The 24,647-nt window shown below is 29.1% G+C and overlaps 2 protein-coding genes across 3 annotated transcripts in view; one reads left to right on the forward strand and one right to left on the reverse strand.

Moving 5' to 3' along the window:
* The first annotated feature begins 50 nt into the window (after nucleotides 1-50).
* Nucleotides 51-15,328, forward strand: LOC111628983 (protein disulfide-isomerase-like). The gene is made up of 10 exons (XM_023372842.1): nucleotides 51-297; nucleotides 710-907; nucleotides 5,956-6,227; nucleotides 7,960-8,064; nucleotides 8,155-8,280; nucleotides 8,386-8,586; nucleotides 10,260-10,380; nucleotides 10,463-10,641; nucleotides 10,719-10,808; nucleotides 14,616-15,328. Exons 1-10 carry the CDS (start codon nucleotides 150-152, stop codon nucleotides 14,670-14,672), a joined length of 1,497 nt encoding a protein of 498 aa, XP_023228610.1. The 5' UTR covers nucleotides 51-149; the 3' UTR covers nucleotides 14,673-15,328.
* A 354-nt stretch (nucleotides 15,329-15,682) lies between these two features.
* The window catches only part of LOC111628981 (MKL/myocardin-like protein 1), an 81,761-nt gene continuing 72,796 nt past the window's right edge, over nucleotides 15,683-24,647 (reverse strand). For both annotated transcript variants that reach the window (XM_023372841.1, XM_023372840.1), the window contains exons 13-16: nucleotides 24,301-24,622; nucleotides 21,601-21,739; nucleotides 20,555-20,675; nucleotides 15,683-18,224 (exon numbers count right to left, since the gene is read on the reverse strand). In XM_023372841.1, coding sequence (XP_023228609.1) covers nucleotides 17,596-18,224; nucleotides 20,555-20,675; nucleotides 21,601-21,739; nucleotides 24,301-24,622 — 1,211 coding nt within the window. In that variant the 3' untranslated portion in view covers nucleotides 15,683-17,595. The remainder of the gene's footprint in view (nucleotides 18,225-20,554; nucleotides 20,676-21,600; nucleotides 21,740-24,300; nucleotides 24,623-24,647) is intronic.

A 24,647-nucleotide genomic window follows, 5' to 3' on the forward strand; every position in this document is an offset into this window, starting at 1 on the left:
CCAATGATGATAAAACACGACTGTTTAAAGATGATATTGCGCCTGCGCCGTGATTAGTTTGATGATTGCCACGTTTTCTCATCAGTGGGGTTGTACATCTCGAGGAGGGAAGAAGCGTAATTTTCTTTTTTAAATTATATTTAAAAAAAATGTCGATCCCGTTCGTTCTTTCGGTGCTGTTTTTTACAATTATTAACGCATCCGGAGACATACCAACAGAAGACGAGGTATTAGTTCTGAACAAAGATAACTTCGACAAAGCCGTTCAAGAACATGAACATATTCTGGTCGAATTTTGTAAGTTTTTTAATATTTTTCCTTCTGTTTTTTAATACTGAGTAAAATTTCTATATTCTCTACGTTATAAACGTTTATGAATTCAAGCAATTGTAAAAATCTGTCTTATTTAAAAAAAAAATAAATTCCTAGAGAGATTGGAAAAGACACACACTTCCCTCCTGTTTAAAATTATAATGCCACAGGCAAAACAATACATTTCTGTCTTCCAAAGCTAACCGAAGAAAGTAAGTATTAACATTCGCTTTGCCACTCCCCGAATACGTTTCGTCGTTCTGTTTCTATATTCTGATAATGTGTGCGTTGCTTCGAATTGTGAAGTTTCTAACTTACCGTTTCGGAAAAGACTGTGTATGGGTAATGTATATTGTGTGTCGTCTTATTTGATAATGGATTTTGTGTATATTTACAGATGCCCCGTGGTGTGGACATTGCAAGGCTCTCGCGCCGGAATATGCCAAGGCGGCCAAACAGTTAAAAGAGGAGGCGTCGGAAATTAAGTTGGCCAAAATCGATGCCACCCAGGAGAGCGATTTGGCCGAACAGTACGACGTTCGTGGCTACCCCACTTTAAAGTTTTTCAGAAGTGGTAAACCGTCGGAATACAAAGGTTGTGATATGTTAAGAAATTATCTATTAATTGTTTAAAACGTAAAATAATTTAATTAATAATTCAGTTTAAAGAATGAAGAGGCATTTTATTAAATAACTTTTCATCACGACAAATTATCATCTTTATAATAATAAAAAAAAAAAATATTAATAAGCACAATTTTAAGAACAATTCGTTTATTATTATTATTTTTTTTTTCCTGAAGTTTTAAAATAATATACAATTAATATTATACTATAAATGTATTTTTATATTTGGTATTGCGTAAGCTTTTAAAATTGTATGATGTATAATTGTAAACGTTAAAATTTTTTTAATGTATTTATAATTTTTAAAGTTAATGCATGAGATTAAATCTTATGCAAAAAAGAAGAAAGAGATTTAATAAATTCTTAGAATTTATTATAGCATTCCTTACCTAAATTGATCAAAACCCAGTCTAATTTACTAGTTCTTACATATGTAAATCTTACTTTCTTAAAAAATTTTGATTAAATTTCTAGAATTTTAGATTTTATATATAAACGGACCAATGTAATACAAAAACTGATAACCTAGATTAATTTTTGATGAGTCAACAACATTTTTTAAAGATGATTAAAAATAAATAAAATTTCCTTGTATAAACATAGGCATGTTTCTTGTAATAAGAGATTAGAAAAAGCCTGATATGCAATTTCTTCTATTAAAATTTCTATCTTATAATCATATTTAACGTGTCTATAAAATGCTGAGGCAATTAATAATTAATTAGTATTTTTAAATAATCTAATTAAAATATTAAGTTAATTAATATTTCATTATAAACTTCATTTTTAAAGTATATTAAATTAATTTTTAAGAGAAATTTGCAAAAACAAATTTCTAATCAATAGTAAATTATTTATCTGATGTCATTTGCTTTTGTTGGGTGAATTTTTTGACTTGTAAAATTGTATTTAATGATAATATACACAGTTTTTTAAAGTTTTTATTGACATTCAAAATTATTTATTTATTCAAGATTGGTAATTTGAATCTTAGAAAACAGTGCCAGCTGAGGTCCTAATCGATTTCATGGATGATCTTGTATCGATGATAGTTACATAAATGGCTGTTTGACCAGTTAATGAATTCAAGAACAAACAAGATTCTTGTGAATGGTCTCATTTCACAGGAAAAGTTGTGATGAGGCAGTCAAGAAGGAACTTATTAATTTCAAGGCATCAAACAGATATATTACAAAATTCAAACAGTGGCAGAATCTTTCTTGTATAGAAGCAGCTGTTGAAGAAGCTGCAGTTTTTGACAGTACGTGATGAATAGATCAATAAATTGGTTTCTGATACAAATTAAAAAATGTTTTTAATAAGATAGTTTGTAACATGCTACCAGGTAAGATCAGACCTGCCTTGATGGGAAGCATAGTAAAAGGAGGTTGTCGGTACTTTTCTGCGCAGTGTCAGTGCACAGTGACAGGTCAGAAAAAATCAAAGCTGCTTGCATTAAACAAGTTTGCAAAGTGTTGCTCTATGAAAAATGTACATCTTCCTTGTACATATAAAAACAATAAAATGCATGGATGACTACAGCTTTGTTCACAGAAAGGTGTGAATGCACCTTTCTATGAACATAGCTAGTTTACAGAAAGGTTCATTCTGGCATCAAAAGCGTGAAATCTTTTGATGCTAGATTGAAAATCAAGAAAGGAAAATATCTTACTCTTTATTGATTGTTGCCTATTATTGTGTATCTTCATAGGCAATTTGCTGATTTTTACTTATCATATAAAAAGCAACTTAAGTTGAAAAACATAAGTTGTATTTTTCCCCAGTTAACTGCACTGGCAAGTTATATCCCTTAGATCAAGGTATAATTACAATGGTAAAACAGAGATACAAATATCACCTGGTATGTTATTTTTGAAGCAGATGGAATAAGGCAGGTGCTGAAATTATTAAAAAGAAATGTTTTGACAACTATTTAAAGATTGTTTGCTTTGGGACTGCATTCACAGAACAGCTATTTGAAATTGTTTCAAAAAGGTAGGATTTGGAAACAGTCTCCTTCAGGACTATTTCCTACCCCTATAACAATATAATAATGATACTGAAGATGAAGCAACAGAACAAAATGTGATCGCCAAGAATCTGAATGAGAGGTGTACCAAATAAGGATTTTTTACAAGCTACTGATGATGTAGAGCAATTGTTTAAAACTTATTTTAATCCTTGATTTAACTCTGATTCACTTTTATTTAAAAAAATTCTAACACCCTTACAATTTTTACTGATTCTAATTGAAGCAAAAAATAAAATATTACTTATAAAATATATAAAAAACAGATTAGTAATTATTATTAATTCAAACTGGCAATTAATGTGAAGAATTCATTTTCAAAGATGATTTCATCAGTGGATGTAGTGGGAAAATCAAATACATTAAATTCTTGCAGATTGCTATTTATAAATGAATAAATAAGTAAGTATTTGAATATTGCTACCCCTGAGCAACAGTTTCTCTAACAGGAATGAATACTTTACTTTAGTAGTCAGATACAAAGAATCAAATATTTAGGAAATAATAAAATACATGATTTGATTCTCCCATCCTTAGACTCAGCAGATTTTATATTCCATAAATGTGAACCATACAGAATCTGTAATAGGTCTCTCTTTTCCTATAAAATATTAAAGTTGAAAAACTCATTTTTGTTGCAGAACCCTAGACTTCTGTAGAACACAAGTTGGAAACCACTGATCTAGACATGTTTATACAAAAATAATAAATATGAAAATGATGTCTTTGCAGATTTAAAACTAAGAGTCAAATGATGATCTCATAAGTCCAAATGTGTTTAAACATAATGAACTGGTTACTGCTCTCAATACTCTTTGAACTCTGCTTAAAATTCTGCAGATTTGGGAAATTTACAGTATTTTACAAGTCTGAATCTTTTCAATGAAAGAATTATTACAACAAATCATTGAGTAGGTGATGATTGAGATTTTTATTAAAAAGACACTATCATAGGCTTGCATAGTGTTTTTAGTTTTCATACAAACACCAACAGATTAACTATTTCATATACCCCTTTATGCTGGACTGCATACTGAAGCACATTAAATACAATATTATTTTTTTAAGTTATGTGATCTGTATGTATCAATATTATGTCAGCACAGTGGTCGTGAATAAACGTATTTTTGACAAGTCATAACTGATCGGTTGTTCTCCTTACATCAGATACCCAAAATTTTTGTCCCTTTTGATTTATTTGAGAATTTCCTGAATAAGCAGAGTGCTTATATATAAACTGAACTCTAGTTGATAGTGATTGAAAATGCAAGCAAACAATGAGTGATTATGCCTGAATTGCCTAAACTGGCCAAATCTTAAAATGTAGAAGTAGACATAAAACCATTCCAATTATAAACTTCTGTCATAAATCTATTTATCAAATTTTCTCTTGGGATTATCTGACATCCAATTTATATGAAAAATGTATAACATTGCAGATTTCAACTTAACAGACATGGTATCTGACATTAAGTAATAATTTAAGTTACTTGAATAATTATTATTGATGGTTGACATTATTAAATATATTCAAGTTATTCTGTTCACTCTATGTAAATATATATATGTATATGTTTGGTTGAGAATAGTGATGCAACGAATAGTATATTCGGCCAAACTATTCGGTTTGATTAACGCACGTACAAAAATTGGTGTGCAAACCACATTATGGCAAGGATCGCGCACCCTGCTCTCTATTGGTCTGCTGTCACTATGCTTTGCAATCGCATTAATTCTTGACAGTTGTAGTGGACAGACACGAGCATCATGGCAGTATGTGATAAGTGATGATATCAAATGTGGATAACGATGAAATGACTCTCACATGTAAATAATGGAAAAAGAACAGAGAAGGATCACAAAGTGAAAATGAGAAAATAAATATGAAATTGATTGATAACATAATCGAATAAGTCGAGGCAGCTTATTGGCGCAAAATTTGTGGCCGTGAATGTCAAATAATTGTCGTAGATTTCGGAAAGATAAATGCTTGTAATGAAAGTCACTTAGTGTGCACGGATGAAAGTCTGGGGCTGTTCAGGCTACCAAGCTGTCTGGAACTTCAGTTATGATAAATAATTTTCTACAATGAAACAAAAAAGTTAATTTAATTTTTAAGTTTATAACTAGGGATGATTTCATAAAAATGCTTTACAGATCATTAATTATTATTTGTTTCACATTTTATGATCTAAGTTTTGATCTAATGTGCCTATACAGTAAAAATTTTCAATACAAACTTTTTACCCTTTTCACCCCTTTAGGGTTGAATTTCGTAAAATCTTCTCATAGCATGCCTAAACTTTACAAAAGGAACACACACTCAAATTTTTAAGTTTCTAGCACCAGTAGTTTTGGCTCTGCGTTAATTATCCTATCAGGACTTATTCTTTTATATATGAGTATGTAGATGACTAAACTACATAATAAGTAGGTAGGTAGTTTTCATTTGATTTGTTACTTTTTTTTGATCTCTTAATTAAAAAAATAACTTACAAGTTAGTTATATTACTTTTCCTTTGATCTTTTACATAAATAAGCAAAACATTGCACTTTCTCGAATTTGAAATGTATGTTCAGCATTAATAAAAGTTACCAAAATGATTAGTTTACTGTGTTTTTGTTATTTCTTACTCCTTTTTTAGGTATTCAGTATTCAGCCGAATAGCAAATAGTAACAGAATATTTGTTGCATCATTAGTTGAGAATATTTTAAAATAATTTTTTGAAACAATATAACTATGATATTTGCTTAGTTTAAAGATAAATTAGATAATTTAAATAATCAAATTACACAACCAGATTCTTACTAGGTTTATAATATGGCTAATTAATTAATAAGATATCAAGCAATTTAGACTGAGCACTTGATCAATTAGATAATTAGTAACAAACTTTTGAAAAGAGATATTTATAGTTTTTATATTTTTAATATTGACAATAAAACTATAAAAACATGATAGTTTACATAAATTATAATTATTTAGGTGGACGAGTGGCAGAAGATATTGTCCGTTGGTTAAAGAAAAAAATTGGACCACCTGCTGAAAGTTTAGATAATGTCGAAAGTGCCAAAGCATTCCAACAAAGTGCCGAAGTTGTTCTAATGGGATTTTTCAAAGATATAAACTCAGATGAAGCAAAGGTATACTTGGATGTTGCCCTAGAATCAGATGATTATTCATTTGGAATTACTTCTCAAGATGAAGTTTTTAAGGAATTCAATGTTGAAAAAGATAGCATTGTTTTATTTAAAAAAGTAAGTTTTTATTTTAATATACTTGATGGATCATATATTTAAGATAGAAATCATAATTAGAATTGTTTTAATTTCTTAAAGCTACTAGATATAAGTTTCTAATATGTATTATCAATTAATTAGTAATAAATAACTATGGGCTTTGTTGGCTCATAGTTATAAGTTTAATTGCACAACTTATTGATTTTTATTTACACATCATGCATTATTAAATAAAAATCAAAAAGATGTGTGATTAATTTGTACTTATAACAATAAGGCCAATGAGACTCAATTTATTACTAATTATTTAAAGCTTTTCGTCAATGGAAAGAAAAACAGTTACATTCAAATAGGAAGGATAATATTGAAGTACTTAGTTTTTAAAACCATATTATGAGACCTAGTTTAATAGATTTAGAACTTTGTTAGAAGAAGAAAAAATCTGGAGCCTCATTAGAATTGTATTTGGCCAGTTTTATTGATTAATAACCTGATTCCAAATACATAACTATTGCATAAATTTGCATTTATGAAATAATGCACTTCATATATAAAATATGGACTAAATTGCCATAATTTACCATTTCCCCACTATATTAGAAAATATGCTGGCAAATTTTTAACTTATAAAGAAAATCTTAATTATAAAATATATTTGATTTATAAATTATGAAAAAATTAAATTTTTATATGGTGTAATCCTGATTTATGAGCATAGCTCATTCTTATAAATCTCAAATAAATCAAAATCTTATAAGGACAAACCTTTACACTATTTCTTATGTTTGAAATTTGTATTCTAATCCAAATTAACCCAGTCACCTTATCCATGTTTCCAAAAAAAACAGTAAAGTCAGGCTATAGTAAATGTTGTGTGGTAGTATGCTCTACATACTCTGCTTTTTTTCATAGAAATATTGTATATTCTTTCAGTTATATAAATTTTTGTATAACCAGAGAATATAAAAAATTTATTTTGGATATTTTATTTTATTTCTAATGACCAAACCAATACTTTTATTCTTCTATAAACAACTGCTCATTATCTTCTTTCTAATACCAATTATAAATATTAAAGAAAAGATAATAAACTATATACCTTCTGCTGAGTGTACTACTATAGCACTGATTAAAGAGCTACAGAATATCCATTTACTATCAATTAACACTATTTTATTATATTTAGAATCATTGGTTAGTTTATTCACTGATATAAATGGAACTTTTACAGAATGAAAGAAGTACATATAGTTTAGCAGATATGTTAAAAAATTCATCATATTTTACTCTATAATTAATGAAATTGTAAGCTCTGATAGAAGGATGTGTAATGTAAAGATGAAGCTCACTAAACTGTACAGCCACACTAAAATGAATAGCATTATTTCTAGTAAATGATGACACAATATGAATGAAATCGAGTAAATAGTGGCTGAAACCTATGAGTCATCTAATTGAAGAATGAGTATTTTTCCTATTTGTACTTGTAATTAAAATACTTCATTTTCATAAATATTAGTCAGTGCTTGTTGTAAGAGGAACTTATATTTTGCCATTAAGACCATTAGTAAACAAGAAGTCTCACTCAACATATTTTGTCACATAAATAGGGGAATCAAGACAAAAGTAAACAGTTTGTTCTGTTGAATTTGTATTTATTGAGAATGAATAATTATTACTCATAAAGAGGTATCATACAATAGTTTATACTAATAAAATATATTTTTAACAATTATTATTCTGTTTTTAGTTTGATGAGGGAAGAAATGATTTTGATGGTGAAGTAACAGAAAAGCTTTTAAAAGATTTTATTAATATGAACAGTTTACCTCTTGTTGTTGATTTTAATCAAGATGTAAGTATGGTATAAATTTGATATATTTTTAAAATAAATTAAAAAAAATTAAAATTATGAACTTAAGTATCATTTCTGTTGTCATTTCAGACTGCTCAGAAAGTTTTTGGTGGAGATATAAAAGCTCATAATTTATTATTTATAAGCAAAAAGAGTTCTGAATATAATGAATTAGTTGAAGTGTTCCGTAAAGTTGCTAAAGATTTTAAAAAGAAAGTAAGTTTAATTTATAAATTCCTTGATTAATTTATAATTTTTTATAATCACAAAATAACAGCAAAGATATACAATAAATATCAATTCTAAAATACTTCATGTTAGGTATTATTTGTAACAATTGACATCGATGAAGAAGATCATGAAAGAATTATGGAATTTTTTGGATTGAAGAAAGAGGATGCACCAGACATGCGATTAATACAGTTAGAAGAAGAAATGACTAAGTTTAAGCCTCCCACATCAGGTCTTAGTGAAGATAATATTCGTAACTTTGTGCAAGGTGTTCTGGATGGAAAAATCAAGGTAGCTTCTTAATATTTTACTGAAGAAATTTTATTACATACATACCCATAGCTTTAAATGTTAATATATTGCTTAAATAATAATAAGTAAATTTATTATATTGAATTATTATAGGTATTTTTTTTAAGTGAAAATTTTAATTTATGCAAGATATTGAATCATTGATATACTATACATAATAACATTAGATGATACAACAAAAAGAAAATTAAATTTATTCTTAAACTACATTTTATTCCTGTTAGCTGGCAGACCATATTTTAATGTGAATCCATGTGATTAGCATGGCTTAATGCCAGTAAAAGTTCATAATATTTCTAAACTTTTAAGAAACTTCAAATTGAAACAAAAACATAAAAATTGGTTCTTTTATCAAGTATATTTTCAGATTTGGTAATGCTACCAAGTCAAAGGAGTTTGATCTGGTATATTTAATCTGTTTATATATTGATTGATTCCTCTTGTAACCTTCATCTTGAAATGCAACAAGAAATGGCAGGTTGAGCAATTCTCAAATCTCTAGATCAAAATTTTTAATTTCATTTAGTAGTAGTATAGAATATCAAAATTGTTGCACAAAATATATAATTTGTAAGGCGACAAAAACAAAACTTTAATTTGTTTTATTCTTGTTGATAGCATGACTATAGTAAATTACAAATTTGCATATGATGTAGTCAATATTTTAATTGTAGCATTATCTATAGTCATATGAATAATTGCCTATAATTTACTCTCAGAGTATCATAATATATGTGGTATTTTTTAAATTCTGCAAAATAATTGTCTTATTTTGAGACATTAAATGGATCTTAACAACAGATTGGATTTACTAAATTTCTTGAGAAAGTTAATGTTTTTTATGGAGCATGTTGGAAAAGTTTAATAAACGTCACAAGATGTGCACAAATCATTTTTTATTTAGCATCAGATTTTTTTCTTAAAATATCTTATTTAAAAGCAATAGCATTTATACTTTTTAAGATATTTTATATCTATAGTTATGTCATTGTTGTTCAAATCTTTACAAATAAAAATATTGTCTCTCTATCACATTGTGATAACTATAACGCTAATTTGGAATTATATACTTTTTTATTTTTCTCTTTTTCTGTCCTTTGAGCACTAATGAGGGCCTAAAAAGGTCCTCATTAGTGCTCATTATATCTATAATGAAGTTATCTGGATGGTGAGGAAGGGGCTCAACACTTGTAGGACAGACAGCCGACGTAAAATTCCCAAGGAATTGTTTCCCAGAGTGATAGGCTGACATCTTATCACTTTGGTCATTGGTTGTCTATATTTTACTTGAGTGCATTAATTGTTTTTGAAATGAAAAAATTTACAGGAATATAATATACAATAGTGGCCAAAAGTAGAGCTACCCTTGACATATGTTTTAAAAATGCAATCTCTATTTTGTTGACCACCTACTANCGAATTATGCTCATTAAGCGAGGTTCCACTGTATAGCATAAATAAGGCTATGACATCTAGGCACTAAAACATGTATAGCTATTATAGTCTTAGTCAAGAATTGTACATACAATATTATCTCCATAACTTTAAGTGTTTTTTTTTTTTTCCTTTTTTTAATATTTCTATTTTGCTCTGAGTTTAAAATGCAATTTTCAAATGAAACTAAACATTTTAATTCATACATTTTTTAATAGCAACATCTACTTTCTGAAAGTGTTCCTGAAAATTGGGATAAAGGACCTGTTAAAGTCTTAGTAGGAAATAATTTTGATGATGTTGCTCTAGATAAGACCAAAGATGTTTTAGTAGAATTTTGTAAGTAACTCTTCAATAAAGAATACTTTTTCTATCATAATTAACTTTTTCTAAATAATTTAATGAAAATTTATAATTTCAGATGCGCCATGGTGTGGTCATTGCAAGCAGTTGGCACCTATTTATGAAAAATTAGGCGAAAAATATAAAGATAAATCTAATATTGTTATAGCAAAAATGGATGCAACTGCAAATGAATTAGAACATACCAAGATTCATAGTTTTCCAACAATTAAACTTTTCAAGAAAGATTCTAATGAAGTAAGGTGTTTTCAGCAGTGTTTTTGTCAAAAAAAAAAAAACATATTTGAAATGAGACTTTTTTTTTGTTAATGTAGGTAGTTGATTTTAATGGAGAACGCACACTTGAAGGTCTCAGTAAATTTATTGATTCAGGTGGAGTTGACGGAGCTTCACCAAAGGAAGAGGTTTGATTTTAATGAAATCTATTAAATTTTAAATAAGTTGCAATAAATGTATTACAGTTAAATTAATTAATGATAATTAAAAAATTTAGTTATTGTTATAAATTTGGACATTACCATGAACTATTAATAGATGTGTTTACATAGAAATATCTTGTAGCTCACAGAAATGAGGGAGGGGTTGTTTCTATTTATATTTCATCTCAAGTAGATTTGCTATGATGGCCAAATTATACTGAGTAATAGTTTAGTAAAGAAACAATGTTATCAATATCATTTCTATCATTTCTATTTAGAAAAATTTAATGAAATAATGGTTGTATTATGTTTTTGATACATTTCACAATTGGTCAGAATGCTGGCTTGCCCATATTTCCATACAAAAATTAATATTTTATCATTTGAATATTAACTTAATAGTCAGTTTATAGTAATTTCTAAGTTAATAATGAGAATTACAACATTTTGCTAGTAAAGATTCAACTTTGCTAAGTTGATAATGTCATTTCTTTGCCATACACTTTAATTAACAGGGTAGTCTCACCTCAATTATGAGAAAAACATATTGTTAAAAAATATTTTAATTGTGTATATTTAGATTATTATATTTTTATTTTAAATAAATATTCAAAACATTTTATAATTAGATTTTTATTAGCATTCACTAGCAAGTTACATCAGATGGATAAGGTTTAACAATATCATCAAATTGTAGATGCCTGGATATAGTGGGAAGTATTATATATTAGTAGTATTCTGCATTTGCACTTTTTATTAAAAAATAAAGTTGTGAAAATTACCTCAGAATTTTGTACAAAAAAAAAGCTGCATTATGTGAAGATGTAATTTGATTGAAATATTATTACTTTTGTGTCATTAGAAGTATGCTAAAAAGTATAATGAGTGAATGTTTGTTCTCCACTACATCTGAACATCCTTAAACTTGCCCATAGATTTTATCAAATACCAAAAGAACTTGTGATGATTAGAAAATCATAACCTTTCAAAATTTTGCCTAACAACTGATGATAAATGTAAACATTTCTTCTTGAATTTTATGAAATGGCAAAAAGTTGAAGAAATGAACAAACAAAAGTTTAATTAGATTTATTACATACACAATTGTTTCCTAATCTAAACTCTCAAAATGTTTTTTTTAATAACCCAATAGGTATAAATTTACACTTGACATCATCACTATGCAAATTTTTATAGAAATAATGTGATTTCTCCTTAAAATTTGTGATCTCTTAATCCACTTATAGTTGAACAAAATGATAAAATCCAATTATCAATTGGAACATCCATGATAGTTTACAGCAACAATCCATCTCATTCATTAAGTAAAGAGTAATGAATCTATTGATAATTACTCTATCCAAATCATGTTGAGTTTATCTAGATAAAATTATGAATGGGAAACATAATAATTTAAATTATTAAAATATTGGATAAATGCAGAGCTTTCGTCTCTGAGTGAGTGGGTGCTACATTTAAGGAAAAAAAATCCAATTATTAATTTTTACTGGCATTGATGTAGACATCCTGCAACATTAAATGTGAAATATTAGAAATGGAAATTACAGTGGAACCTCGGTATATGACCTTAATCCGTTCCTGATGTTTGGACTTAAACCAAATAGGACGTATACCAAACCAACCTTTCCGGTAAGAAGTAATGTAAAAATGATCAATCCGTTCTCATGTAAAAAAAAAATGGCTGGCTTTAAACATCTCTCTTTCCTGGCTAGTTACATGCTGATCTCATGAAAAATCGAGCATGATCTTTTTAGCTTTCTCGCAAATAATTGCTTCTGATACACTGTCTCCAGCACACTGTTTTTCAGTTATCCAAAGCAAAAGCAATTTCTCAACATGATCTAATGTCTTCAATCTCTGTTTAGAAATTGATTTAATCCCTTTTGCAACGTTAGCAGGTTTAATAATGTCTTTACTTTTCATGATTGTCGATATCGTCGTTCTCGGAATACGGTATGCAACAGTTAAAATCTCGAACATGCGTGCCACCTTCATATTTCTCAACAATCTCTTTTTTCAGTTCCATTGTGATTCTAGTCATTTTTTTAGTTTTCTGTTTCTTTTCATTTGCCTTATTGCAATTCATGATTGTTAAATTTCTTCTGATTGTAACTTTAATAAAATTTTACTTACAAATTAAAAACTGTGGCACCATGAATATCTAATCTGGTCTAGTACACCGATAGTGTTACTTGTTCATAGATAGCATGTATAATTAAGTCGTATACCGAGCAAAATTTGTTTCGTCCAAACAGGACGTATTCTAAAGCTGACATATACCAAGGTACCACTAATTTATATGGCTTTGTATCATTTAGCAATGGATGACAAATGTTTTCTATAGCTTTCTTCCATTCATATTGTTTTTATTATTTATTAAATTTATTTGTTCATTTGTAATATATCTAACAGCAAAAACAAAATTTTTATTGTACACAATCTTAAATTTGTGTAAAATTCCCTACTGGGTTATATTTTTTAAACTTGATCTATGTACTCTCAGAAGTGTAAATATTTCATAATTGATGCAAGATGCATTATAATTATGCTATTCAACCAAAAATTATTAATTTTCAATTGAAATGCTATGACCAACACAATCTAGTAGGAACACAAAATTACAGCAAAGAGTGTGTTTTGTTGAATGAAATTGTTTTACCAAGTGCAGGATAAAATATAAATCTATCTCCAAATATATTGAGCAATTTTCACATTTGTTAAAACATTTCTTACAAAATCCCAATTGGTTGTGCTAGTGCTCTGATGTGTTTCAATGAAGTAATTTAACCAAAGCACAACAAATCCCCCCCACACTACTGTGCTGCCAGACTTGTCCTGTCAGGTCTTGCTTTAAGATTACATCTGTTTTGGAAGATTACTTGGTTAAAAAATGGTTAACTGATGAAATTAGAAAACCCAGGCAAGGGAAAATTGCTGATGAACAAGTGATGAATTTTGAAGATTAATTCAACTGGTTCATACAATTTGTTCAGCAAAATCACTTCTGCTACAGAGAGAAGCACTAGCCAGGTTACTTTCATGTGTGTTTAACACTTCATAAACTAGTAATGCATCTGGTATCAATGTTTGCTTGAACACACAAAATTTCAAAAATTTTGTGTTTACCAGGAATATTATCCAAACAAAATTTGTAAACATGTTTATGATGATTCTTCACAACATTGTCTTCTAATTGAGAACACAATTACAATGTTTTCCTTTAATATAAAATTTCTTGTAGTGTTGAATACATTTTTGCAAACTTGTTAATAGTGAGGTTGAGGCCAAAGTTTTGAACGCAAAAATGTGTACATCGGATGTTCAGCACCACTTTCCTGTAAGCCTAGAAGTTTGACAATGGTATTTGGATAGTCAGTGGAATCATGCTCAACATTCCAAACACCATTGTCAGACTTGTAAGCTTACAGGAAAGCAGCGCTGAACATCAGACGTACACATTTTGCATTTAAAACTTCAGCCTCAACCTTGCTAATCACGAGGCAATTCCCAAATTGAGACTCATACTGTCAAATCCAGTTATCCAAATTAATAATTATTAAAAAACTGATCTGAAAATCTGATTAATACCTTCACTCTGTCATATACAAGTAGCAAATGGTTTTTTAGTCAAAGGTTTCTTATCCTACTGATATTTCTGAGCATAATTAAGTCATTTGTATAATCTAAATATTGTCTACTTTCCATTTATTAACATTAAAATATTATTTTTTCAAAGAAAACTAAATTACTAATACAAACTTTCACTTTTAGGAAGTCGAAGAGGAGGAAGAAAAAGACGATGATGAAAAGAAGAGGGACGAACTGTGATCTTTAACACATTTGCTGCAGAACTTGCAGTCTATTCCCAGAGAGAATTACGTACAAAAGACTCGTGTGCAGGGAATATATACATATATAATTTTTAATAGAATTAAGTGAAGTCACATAAAATTGAATGGACGTACTGTATGCAAGTTTTTTTTTTAAATCCGTATTTGTTCGACGACATTTGGGACAAAATATATTCGTTAGTTTTTTAATATCGGATAACAAATTTAAACAATTAAAAAATAACTTATTTTGCTAAAGCATTATGGGGACTGAATGGTTTTCAATTATTGTAACAATATAGATTTTAAATTTATAAATGTTATACGAGTATTTTATGTCACTTTCAGACATTTATATTCCAAAAATAATGTTGCAATGCAATTTCTTTTAAGATCATGAGAAAAGATGTTCCTATGTGTGGTTATACTGAATTTCATTAATGTTTTTATTTCTTTTATAATAAATTTGTCAGTTTTAAGTGAAAATAAACAAACAAAAAATAAGTTTGCTATTGTGTAATTTCTTTTCAAAATGTCGTCTGTGTAAAAAGTATCTGGTGAAGATGACCATTGCACATATTACAGGAGTGGTGGGTATTTTATAAAAATAATTGTATAGAACCCTACAGAATTGTGCACCTTGTGTGACAAACACAAGATGCATGGTTCTTACTTTTCAGATGCTAGTTTGCAATACGTTTTATGACATACAGAACATGTGTACTACAAATATACAGTATATGACTTTACAATAAAGATTATTGTTTTTTTATGAAGATATGTCTAATATTTGTTTTGTAAATTACAGTCAATATGAAGAGAGGGATCGATTCCGGTCTGGCACAAAAACAAGATACTGTGTCTGTACTTAAAGATGTAAATTTCATGGAAACAATCGCACAATCAGATCTTATGTTTGAAATATATATAAAAAACAAACGTTTAATGTATATTTCCAAACACTTTCAATAAGACTACTAAAATAAGCCACATCACACATAATAGTCGTCGAATGCGCTACAAAAATTTATTCGTAGTTTCAGCTTCTGTAAAAGTTAGCATTAAATAATGCCATTTTTAATTACACTAAATATGGCATGCTAATATTTTGTTTATAAAACATTACAATATGCTAGAAAAAGTCTTCAAAATAGGATATGTTTTGATAATAAAAACACATTTCACACTTTTTCAAAGTTTTATTTTGACAAGGCTTCCTAGCCAAAGGGGAAAAAAAAAGACACCACAAATTATATACAAAATTGAACAAGCGTATAATCAACCCAAGTTCTGTCATCCCTTTTTATTAGTTCTGGATTTACTGTCCCACAGAGGCTTGCCAGGACAGTCCTATTACTGTTTCACCCCGTGCAATACGGTACTATGAATTTGACGCACTTGATCCGATACACAAAATTAAATTTCGCGACAAAAATTATAAATAGTCAAAAGCACAGTTCCAATTTCGAATGTCTCCAACTTTTTATAAGGCACTTCATGCCTTCAGCATAAGACTTAATCATGGAGAGATGTGTCATTTCATACTTATTTTGCAGGGTAACTGGGGGTGAAACAGATGTAGGAATGTGTTTGACACTAAATATATTCACACATACTTTTTTATATATATATATATAAGCACAGTTTGGACATGGTTTGGAATGTATGTCCTTTCTAAAAATGAACAGATAAGCAAAGCATGAAATTCCTCTTCTCTCCGTCTCCTGGAACTCTGAATTTTGACGAGTTTCTCTCTTTTGAACTATTATTGGAATGGTAATTTTGACACAAAACATTAGCAGGCATGTTATTTATATTTAGCAAGTACATGATTTTTCTTATGCAACTGATATTATCATTTTAATACTTCCATAAAAATAGCATAACTAATGCTCCAATTAAAAAGCTCCAAATTTCACTTGGTTAAATTCAAATCTTGTTAAATTTTTGTTATTTTGTTAATTCAAAATTCTTCTATTAGTAATTTGATGGTACAAATGATTTTTTTTTTACCTTGAGCAAATGGAGTAAATTGACATAGCAAGTGGAAGCATGAATTTGCAGAAACACTCATAAAACTGGCTTCCTCGAAGAAGTACATTCAATATATACCAAAAAAATAAGGCACTGATAAATGAGCAGGGAGCAATAGACTCCTGAGACTGGAAGAACTGTGGAAGGATTAGAAAGGTTTTGTAAATTATCAGTCATGACAATTTGGCATAGTCACTCAAATAATAAATTTTAGAAAACAAAATACTGAAAGGGAGGTTACGCTCCAAGTTCTCAAAAACCTATTGTCCTTTTCTGCATAATATTTTGGTTCAGGTAACTTCTTGATTCCGATTCGTGGATTGGATATGCTTATTGGCAATAAAATACCAGAAGATATGGCAAATAAAGGAATTTGCAAGCCAAAGGATTTTGTTTTCAGTTTGTCATTGTGATTATTTAAAGTTGGCTTTCAACTTCATTAGTTGCAACATATACTGTATGTGCAAAAAATAATAATAGGCTATCAAATTTATTTATGTAATAAGCTATAACAATCCAATAAAAATCACACGAAATTTTACCCCCACCATCAAACAAACTAGAATCTGTTTATTCACAAATAGAACTAATCCATCTCCTAATTTGGAAGACAGTACTTCCTTGTACTCTGGTCAAATTAACCATTTTGGTCCACGAACAGACTAATGACCTATTAAATGATACCTATTTGGAAGAAATAATGGTCCTTCATCAGTTTAATTTATGGGTTTAAATGGCACTAACTTAATTTCGGATCATAAAAATGCCGTCACTTCTTAGAACGGCAAACTCAACAGGAAGGAAATAAATCCATCTTGATTTGAATCTTCCCCCTTTTCTTTACAAAACAGACAAAAAAACTGGACCACTTTATCACAGCATTGTTGCTAAGTGGCAAAATCCACTTTGTCCCAACTCAGAACACCACTTAGTTCTGTCGGTGTTTTAAAATCCATGTCTTCAATAGAAAAAAGATCGAACGGATCGTGAGTACTCGCCATGTTAGAGAGTAGAGGATCATTGTCGTTATTGTTATTGTATGTGTTTTGTGGCCGGTGCAGAAAACTTCCGTTAGAAGACAGGTCGACGGACGTATTCGTGGATGGCTGCATCACGGAATCCAACCAATCGCACAGTTCGATGTCCATATTCGTATTTGTTAATTCATTGTTAGCAGATATTGAATACGATGGATTCTTATTACATTGCTGATGGGACTTATGGGTTTCAGTATGTGTGGATGGACAAACTATACTAGAATCTGTTTTCTGAGAATTATCTTCTGGACCAAGCACTCCAAGATCCATAGCCTCGATTTCATCTAGACCTAGATGAAAATCAAAATCTAGAGTATTTGTTACTCCATTTTCAGTTTCTGTAAGAATTGTCGAAGGTGGTGGAGTAACGGATGGTAACGAAGATGTTGAAGGAAATAATGGAGGAGCATTTGCTGCTGGTTTTCCTGTTTCAGGAGTTGTAGGAGTTGGTGGTTCTTGAGCAGCACTAGGTGGAAGCTCTGAAAGAAAAAAAAATTAATTTAAAACTTATACAATTTATGGCTTTAAAAAAACTATCCAAGATTATATTTCTATCTTTAAACAATAATTTTCTAATAATATTCTTTTAAAACAAGATAAAGATCAACAAATAAAAGTTCATTTAACTAAATTTGATGAAATAAGATCAATCTCAGATAAACAAAACTCAGAATAATATAGAATTTTAGGAAATTTGAACTATTGAGAATAATAAAAGGGAGAAAGTTCTTTAATTCATTATATATTTTTTATGCAATTTATTTACACACAAAAATTTATTTAATTAACTAGATCCAACTAAGCTTTAAGAACTATTACTATATAATTTGATATTTGACTAATTAATGTAAAATTTTTAAAAATCCTAATTCTATATATCTCAATTTATTTATTTTGCTAAATTATACATTGTTATTTATAAATCCCTCTGGGGTTTTGGCACTCAATTACATAATAACAAAAGCATACACACAGAACAGCTTGTATTAATAAATAGAGAATCTCTCAAAGTTTTGGACATACATTACAGGTGTTCTGTATGTCCACCTCTAGTGACATGAGAAACATCAATCCTGTATTCAAGTTATTGCCACATATATCCCAACATCTCACTGTCAATATCGATTGCACAAATGATCCTGTCTTGCAACTGTTCTAAATCATGTGGCATAGAGATACATACACATGATCTTTGATGTAATCCTACAAAAAAAACCACATGGGTTAAGTCAGGTGACTGTGGAGGCCACAGAAGAGGAGAGTCATCATGAGAAGCACATCCAACCAACAACCAGGAAGCTCAGCATTAAGGTGATGGTGGACATCTGAATGAAAGTGTAATGGAGTTCTGTCTTGTTGGAAAATGAAGTCTTCACTATTGTCCTCAAATTGTGGCAAAACTTTCTTGTACAAGCTGGATCCTCTCAGCAGATGGCTGGCCTGTCTGTTTTGAAGGGTACAGGCAGCCAGTCTGCTGAAACTTAGTATATCGTGCATGAATTGTCACATCTGTCAGTGTGTAAGTAATATTTGTTGCAAAATCTACATTGAATTGCCACAACAGATTTGCATTTTTCAAATTCTGTTGCAAAATGCAAAAAACTTTCTTCTTACCACTGAATGTCATGTTTTATCATGACTGCCACCCAGTAATGAAATCTGAAGTTAAAGTGTCAATAGTTATTACAAATGTAAACTTGGAGAGATTCTCTATTGATATGAGCTGTTCTGCTGTGTCTGCTTTAGTTATTACACTATTGAGCACCAAAAGCCTGGACAGAGTTATGAATAATCCTATAAATTCTAAAAAAGATATATATGTCCGTTTAGCAAAACCAAACTTAAATTATTGTGTAGTCAAAGATCTTATAGAAACTATCAATACTGCTAATATATTCTGACAAAGAAGTAAGTAATATATATATATATATAAATAAATACAAAAATAATTACACAATTATAGAAAGATATCTAATTTATACAAAAACAATGACATTAGTTTATAAAAAAAAACAGACAGACAATGAAACCAATATTTTTTCCAATATCCTTCAGAAAAAATATTTTAATGCAATTAAGACATTTTTCATATAATTTTGTATACTATAACTAAAGCAACCCACAGAGTTATGGGGACTAAGGCAAAATACAAACGAGCCTATAGCAAATTAAAATTATTATATTAAAGTGAAGGAAATAAATAAACATTGTATAGGGGACCCTAATTCTTTGGGGTTCAGGATAATGGGGTTGCTCCTTTTTCTCCTTCAAGCATCCTTGATCAAAACCCAGTCAGTATTTAGCAGTTAACAAGTTTTATCATAAATAAATATTTTATGTATGATTTTGAAAAGTCAATTTTTTATCAATTCTTTTTACCTGTACATTATTAATATAAAAACAAAAAAGTAAAACATTGTCTACTTGGACCTTGTTTATAAACAGGACTTATTATATTGGTGTAGTTTCCTCTCTTTGCTAATCAGAAACTACACCAATATAATAAGTTTGTTTATAAACAAGGTCCAAGTTGACAATATAAAAATAAAGTCAATTTTTTTAATTAACATAATATCAATATTTCAAATCCTAATATTAAAATTATAAGGCATCTGGATAATAAAAATTTAAATATCTGGTTATAAAATCTTTCTTACTATTAAATACTTACCATTGCTTAATATACTGTATAATCTTAATTAATTAACTGCAGTAATATGCAATCATCATTCTTATTGAATATTACTTCAATATTATTTTTGTTAATTAAGTAATACTTTCTTTTTATCTTATATTAAATAGAGATTACCTCCATTTTTAATTAATATTTCCAAAACATCATCAACAGCTTGGCTTTTAACAGATTTTTGTCCCCGGGGTCGCTTTGTCGTCAATTGTTTAGCAATTCCTAATTGGAATTGTTGAATAGCCTACAAAATGAAAATGCATTAATACCGATCAATCTTGAATATAACAAAATCTTTTCATTAACTGAATAATAATCAAAATAAAAATATAAATGATTTGTAATTGATTATCAGATGATATACAGGAAATAGCTATATCTATTTACTTAGAATTCAATTTTAATTTATGAAATTTACAGAGATACATACATATTGAATAACAGAACTGTTTAGAAAATTAATGTAAATATTTTTTAGACCACAATGATCTTAAAAAAATGTTTTAACATACAATTTATCCAAACAAAACAAATTTGTTCTATTTTATTTTTGAAAGACAAAATAAAACAGCAATAGGCAATCAAATATCCAAAAATAAATTCATCAAAAGTATTTTTCATAGCATCTAAATTTATATTAATATTAAAACTTACACATAAGAAAGAAAAAGTATGTGACAATTTCTTTCACATTTTATGATGGCATATTCATTTACTTTCAGAAATACTTCTACATTTTACTCACAATTACTATTAATTAGAACTGAAATGGTAATAACTAAAAAATATAAATCATCATCAAGAATAATTAAAACTTACTGAAAACAAAACAGCAAAAATAGAACTTCATTTCTGTTGTTTTATTTTCAAAACTAACTTAAAGTTGACGATTTAAATTAAATGAATTGATTTTTATAAATAAATATGCAGTTTGAATTTATTAAAATAAAATTTTTCAGTAATTCCATATGTTTTTGAATACACACACACAAATAAATAAAAAACAACGCATAACAACTTGATGTTTTGATATTAGATACATAATACTATATTAATAATTACAAAATATGATGTCAATAATTTAAATCATCTTAACAGTATGTAATTTCAGAAACTCTCTTTAGAAAAAAGTCAGATTATATATTCTTTTAAAATATCATGCAAATTACCTGATTTGATTTTAACTGTTTTGTTGCTTCATCATAATTTGGTGGAAGTCTACTATTCTGAAATTTAGGATCAGTATTTGTTCTAACTGGACAAGGCTTTGTAGTTTGCAATAATGCAAAATTTGGAAGTGATGATGCTCTAAAAAATAAAATTTTTTAAAATTAAAAATCTTCAGAAATAATAACACAAGGAAATGACAACTCCATGCGAAAAATGAAACTATTTCCTTGCTGAGACTACTATCAGGAAATTTATTTTGATTTACCATCACTATTTTGTAGCACTTTTATAATTTGTACTTTAACTTTTTATAAACAGTCTGTAATAACCATGGCTAGGACATCTAGACACAAAGTCTTATAATTTATAACTATGATTTTTTGTGCCTAAATGGCTCAGCCTGCCTTAGTAATTAATAACCGAATGAAAATCAAACTCAAAATTTGCAAGAAAATAACATTTTATTAATTTTTATCATTGACGTTTCACTCAGTATTAGTCTGTGCATTAATATTGAATTAATATTAATAATTTGTCCAAAAGTGAAATATTCTCTAAAGCAGATTTATTATTTTTTAAATATCATACAAGACATTGAATTGAATCTTACAAAAATTAACCATAACTTGTGTCTTTTTTGTAATAAAATTAGCATGCAGAGCCTTTGTATTGTTCTATTTTGGCACAACAGTCATATAAGATTGCTGTGACAATCTGGACTGTCAATCCTGAACTAGACACTTATATCTATACTAAAAGAAGGTAATACCATATCATATACTCAATTTGCAGATACTATGGTAGGAGACCTTATTTATCAAATCAAATTTCATGAAGTGGTTACCTAAATATTAGATGTAAAATAACCAAATCTACATTATTTCCAAAAGCAACTGAAAGGGTTTTCACTCAATTCCTTAACAGATTTTATCTTTAAAAAGGAAACAAACTTGCCAAACTTTGTGCTGATAACCTACACCAGTAATAATTCACAATGGCATACACCTCACAAAAAACTGCAAGAATGAAAATAAAACCTTCATGTAACCCATCCTACCACATACCCTGCACCTCAAAAGTGGATGTTGAAAGCAAGATAATTACCAATATAAAGTTTAAAAGTTCCCATCTCAAATATTAATATATTGCATTTTGGGTCACAATTTGAAAAACTGTAGACCTATAAATTCCCAATGTTGTCCATCTGTCTGTCCTTAACCTTATCAATACAATTATAACAGAAATATAACATAATTCAAAATGTATTGTTTGTTTGTTAAGTTATGGCAATGAACACTTCGGCAATCTGCCTAGGGGGATGCCTTCTGGGAGGTCTTTTTAAGGGAAACTGGCTCCCATTTAGGTGTTACAGACGTGGAAAAAACCCAGTAAACTACATGTAACCAGCCCATCCGAGCAAGGTGAGAACCCACAACTGAACTCCCAGGGCTGATTGCAGAGAGAAAGTTTAGAGGCCGACGGCGATTTACAGATCGGGTAGACCACTGTTCAGAAAAATTTCATTGCAGAGACGGCGTTTCTCGCCTGCCACAATGTAGACAGCGATTAGAAACAAGTTATTTGACCTATTTTCTAGACTCACTGGACAGGAGATTTAGAGGGCTTTTCAATTCGAGTGGTAGCTTTGTTCGTGGAAAAGTTTAGATAAAAACAGATATCTTTCCTTCGATAAATGTTGTAAATGGTACAAATCGACAAAATTATTCATTAATTAATTGCTCGGCGCAAAAACAACAAAATTAAATACTTTAAATTTGTTTTAAATGTTCCAATTTCGACATTCAAATGGGTGAAGACTTAAAACTTCAATTTAATTTAAATCAGATGCATTTATTTACAATTCCAGTATCGTGTCGGTTATAAAACGTTAATGCATTTCCGAGTCATTGTACTGTTAAACAAAAGAGACAATTTTAATAATTACAGAAATCTGTTTATAGATATTAAAAAAAATGCAATATTAATAATAAAATATTTAAAATTATTCATTTCGACAGTAATAAGATGTCGAAATAATTCCTTAAAAATCTATTCCGAAGACGAATTTCGAATTCGGTATAAATTTTCTAAATATGGATTTGTTCATATTTTAAATCGTATTGGCGACGAAATTAAATATCGAAATGGAAAAGGATTGTCATTAATTGCCGAACAATGATTTTGACGGCCTTAAGCTTTCGGAATATAGCTGACGACCATTTCTGACGTCACGAAGAAATAATCCGATTGGCCGAACGACTCCTAAAACAGGGGAGTAATAGCGAAGTAAGTAAGAGCCAATGTTTTGCCGAAGTTCGTTTAGAGAACGGTCAGAAATAGACGATCGTCGTCTTTGCAACGCATTTTAAACTGCGGTTCAGCCAGCCAACGGCTATAGGCCGTTCGTTGATAAACGTCGTTTAATGTAAACTCTGTCTCTGCAATCGGCCGCCAGTATTCAGGATATGAAGACCACTTGGCCACCAGTGGGCACCTCAAAATGTAATATTTGGAATCTTGGAAATGATAGAATTTATATATATATATATAAATTCTATCATGACCCTTACATACTAATCTCTAGAAAAAACAATGCATGCTTAGTACATAAGAGAAATTAAAACTAAAATTAATCATCTGAAGTAAGTATAATTGGACATTATTTAATTAAAAAATATACTACATTAAATTGAATTTACCTTGAATTTAATGGTGTATGACAGGAAACTGATTTTTGAAGAACACCATTAGGTAATGAATTGATGTGAGATTTATCATTAATATTTAATGTTGAAGTAGGCTGAGTCAATACAACCGGTACTGTGGCTTGGTTTATGTGACTGGATGTAGTGGGTGCAGTTGCAAGGACATGAGAAGCTATAAGTGTTGCAGGAAAACTTGTTAAGGGTACAGATGTAGGAACAGAATTACTTGTTGCAGCATTTTGTTGATTATGAAGGAATGCAGCTAAACTTGCTTTCACTGAAGCAGATGATGGTTGTGTTGAAACTATAGGTATACCTATAAATCATAAATACATCTCAAA

Source organism: Centruroides sculpturatus, unplaced genomic scaffold (genome assembly GCF_000671375.1).
Source record: "Centruroides sculpturatus isolate CEXI.00-Female unplaced genomic scaffold, Cexi_2.0 scaffold246, whole genome shotgun sequence".
In the NCBI taxonomy this organism is placed as follows: Eukaryota; Metazoa; Arthropoda; class Arachnida; order Scorpiones; family Buthidae; genus Centruroides; species Centruroides sculpturatus.

What these genes read in the sequence shown, in the direction of transcription:
- LOC111628983 (XM_023372842.1), top strand. Translation starts at nt 150, where the DNA reads ATGTCGATCCCGTTCGTTCTTTCGGTGCTGTTTTTTACAATTATTAAC. An exon ending in ACATATTCTGGTCGAATTTT is followed by an intron (nt 298 to 709) that starts GTAAGTTTTTTA and finishes GTATATTTACAG; the next exon opens with ATGCCCCGTGGTGTGGACAT. An exon ending in AGATGTTTTAGTAGAATTTT is followed by an intron (nt 10,381 to 10,462) that starts GTAAGTAACTCT and finishes TTATAATTTCAG; the next exon opens with ATGCGCCATGGTGTGGTCAT.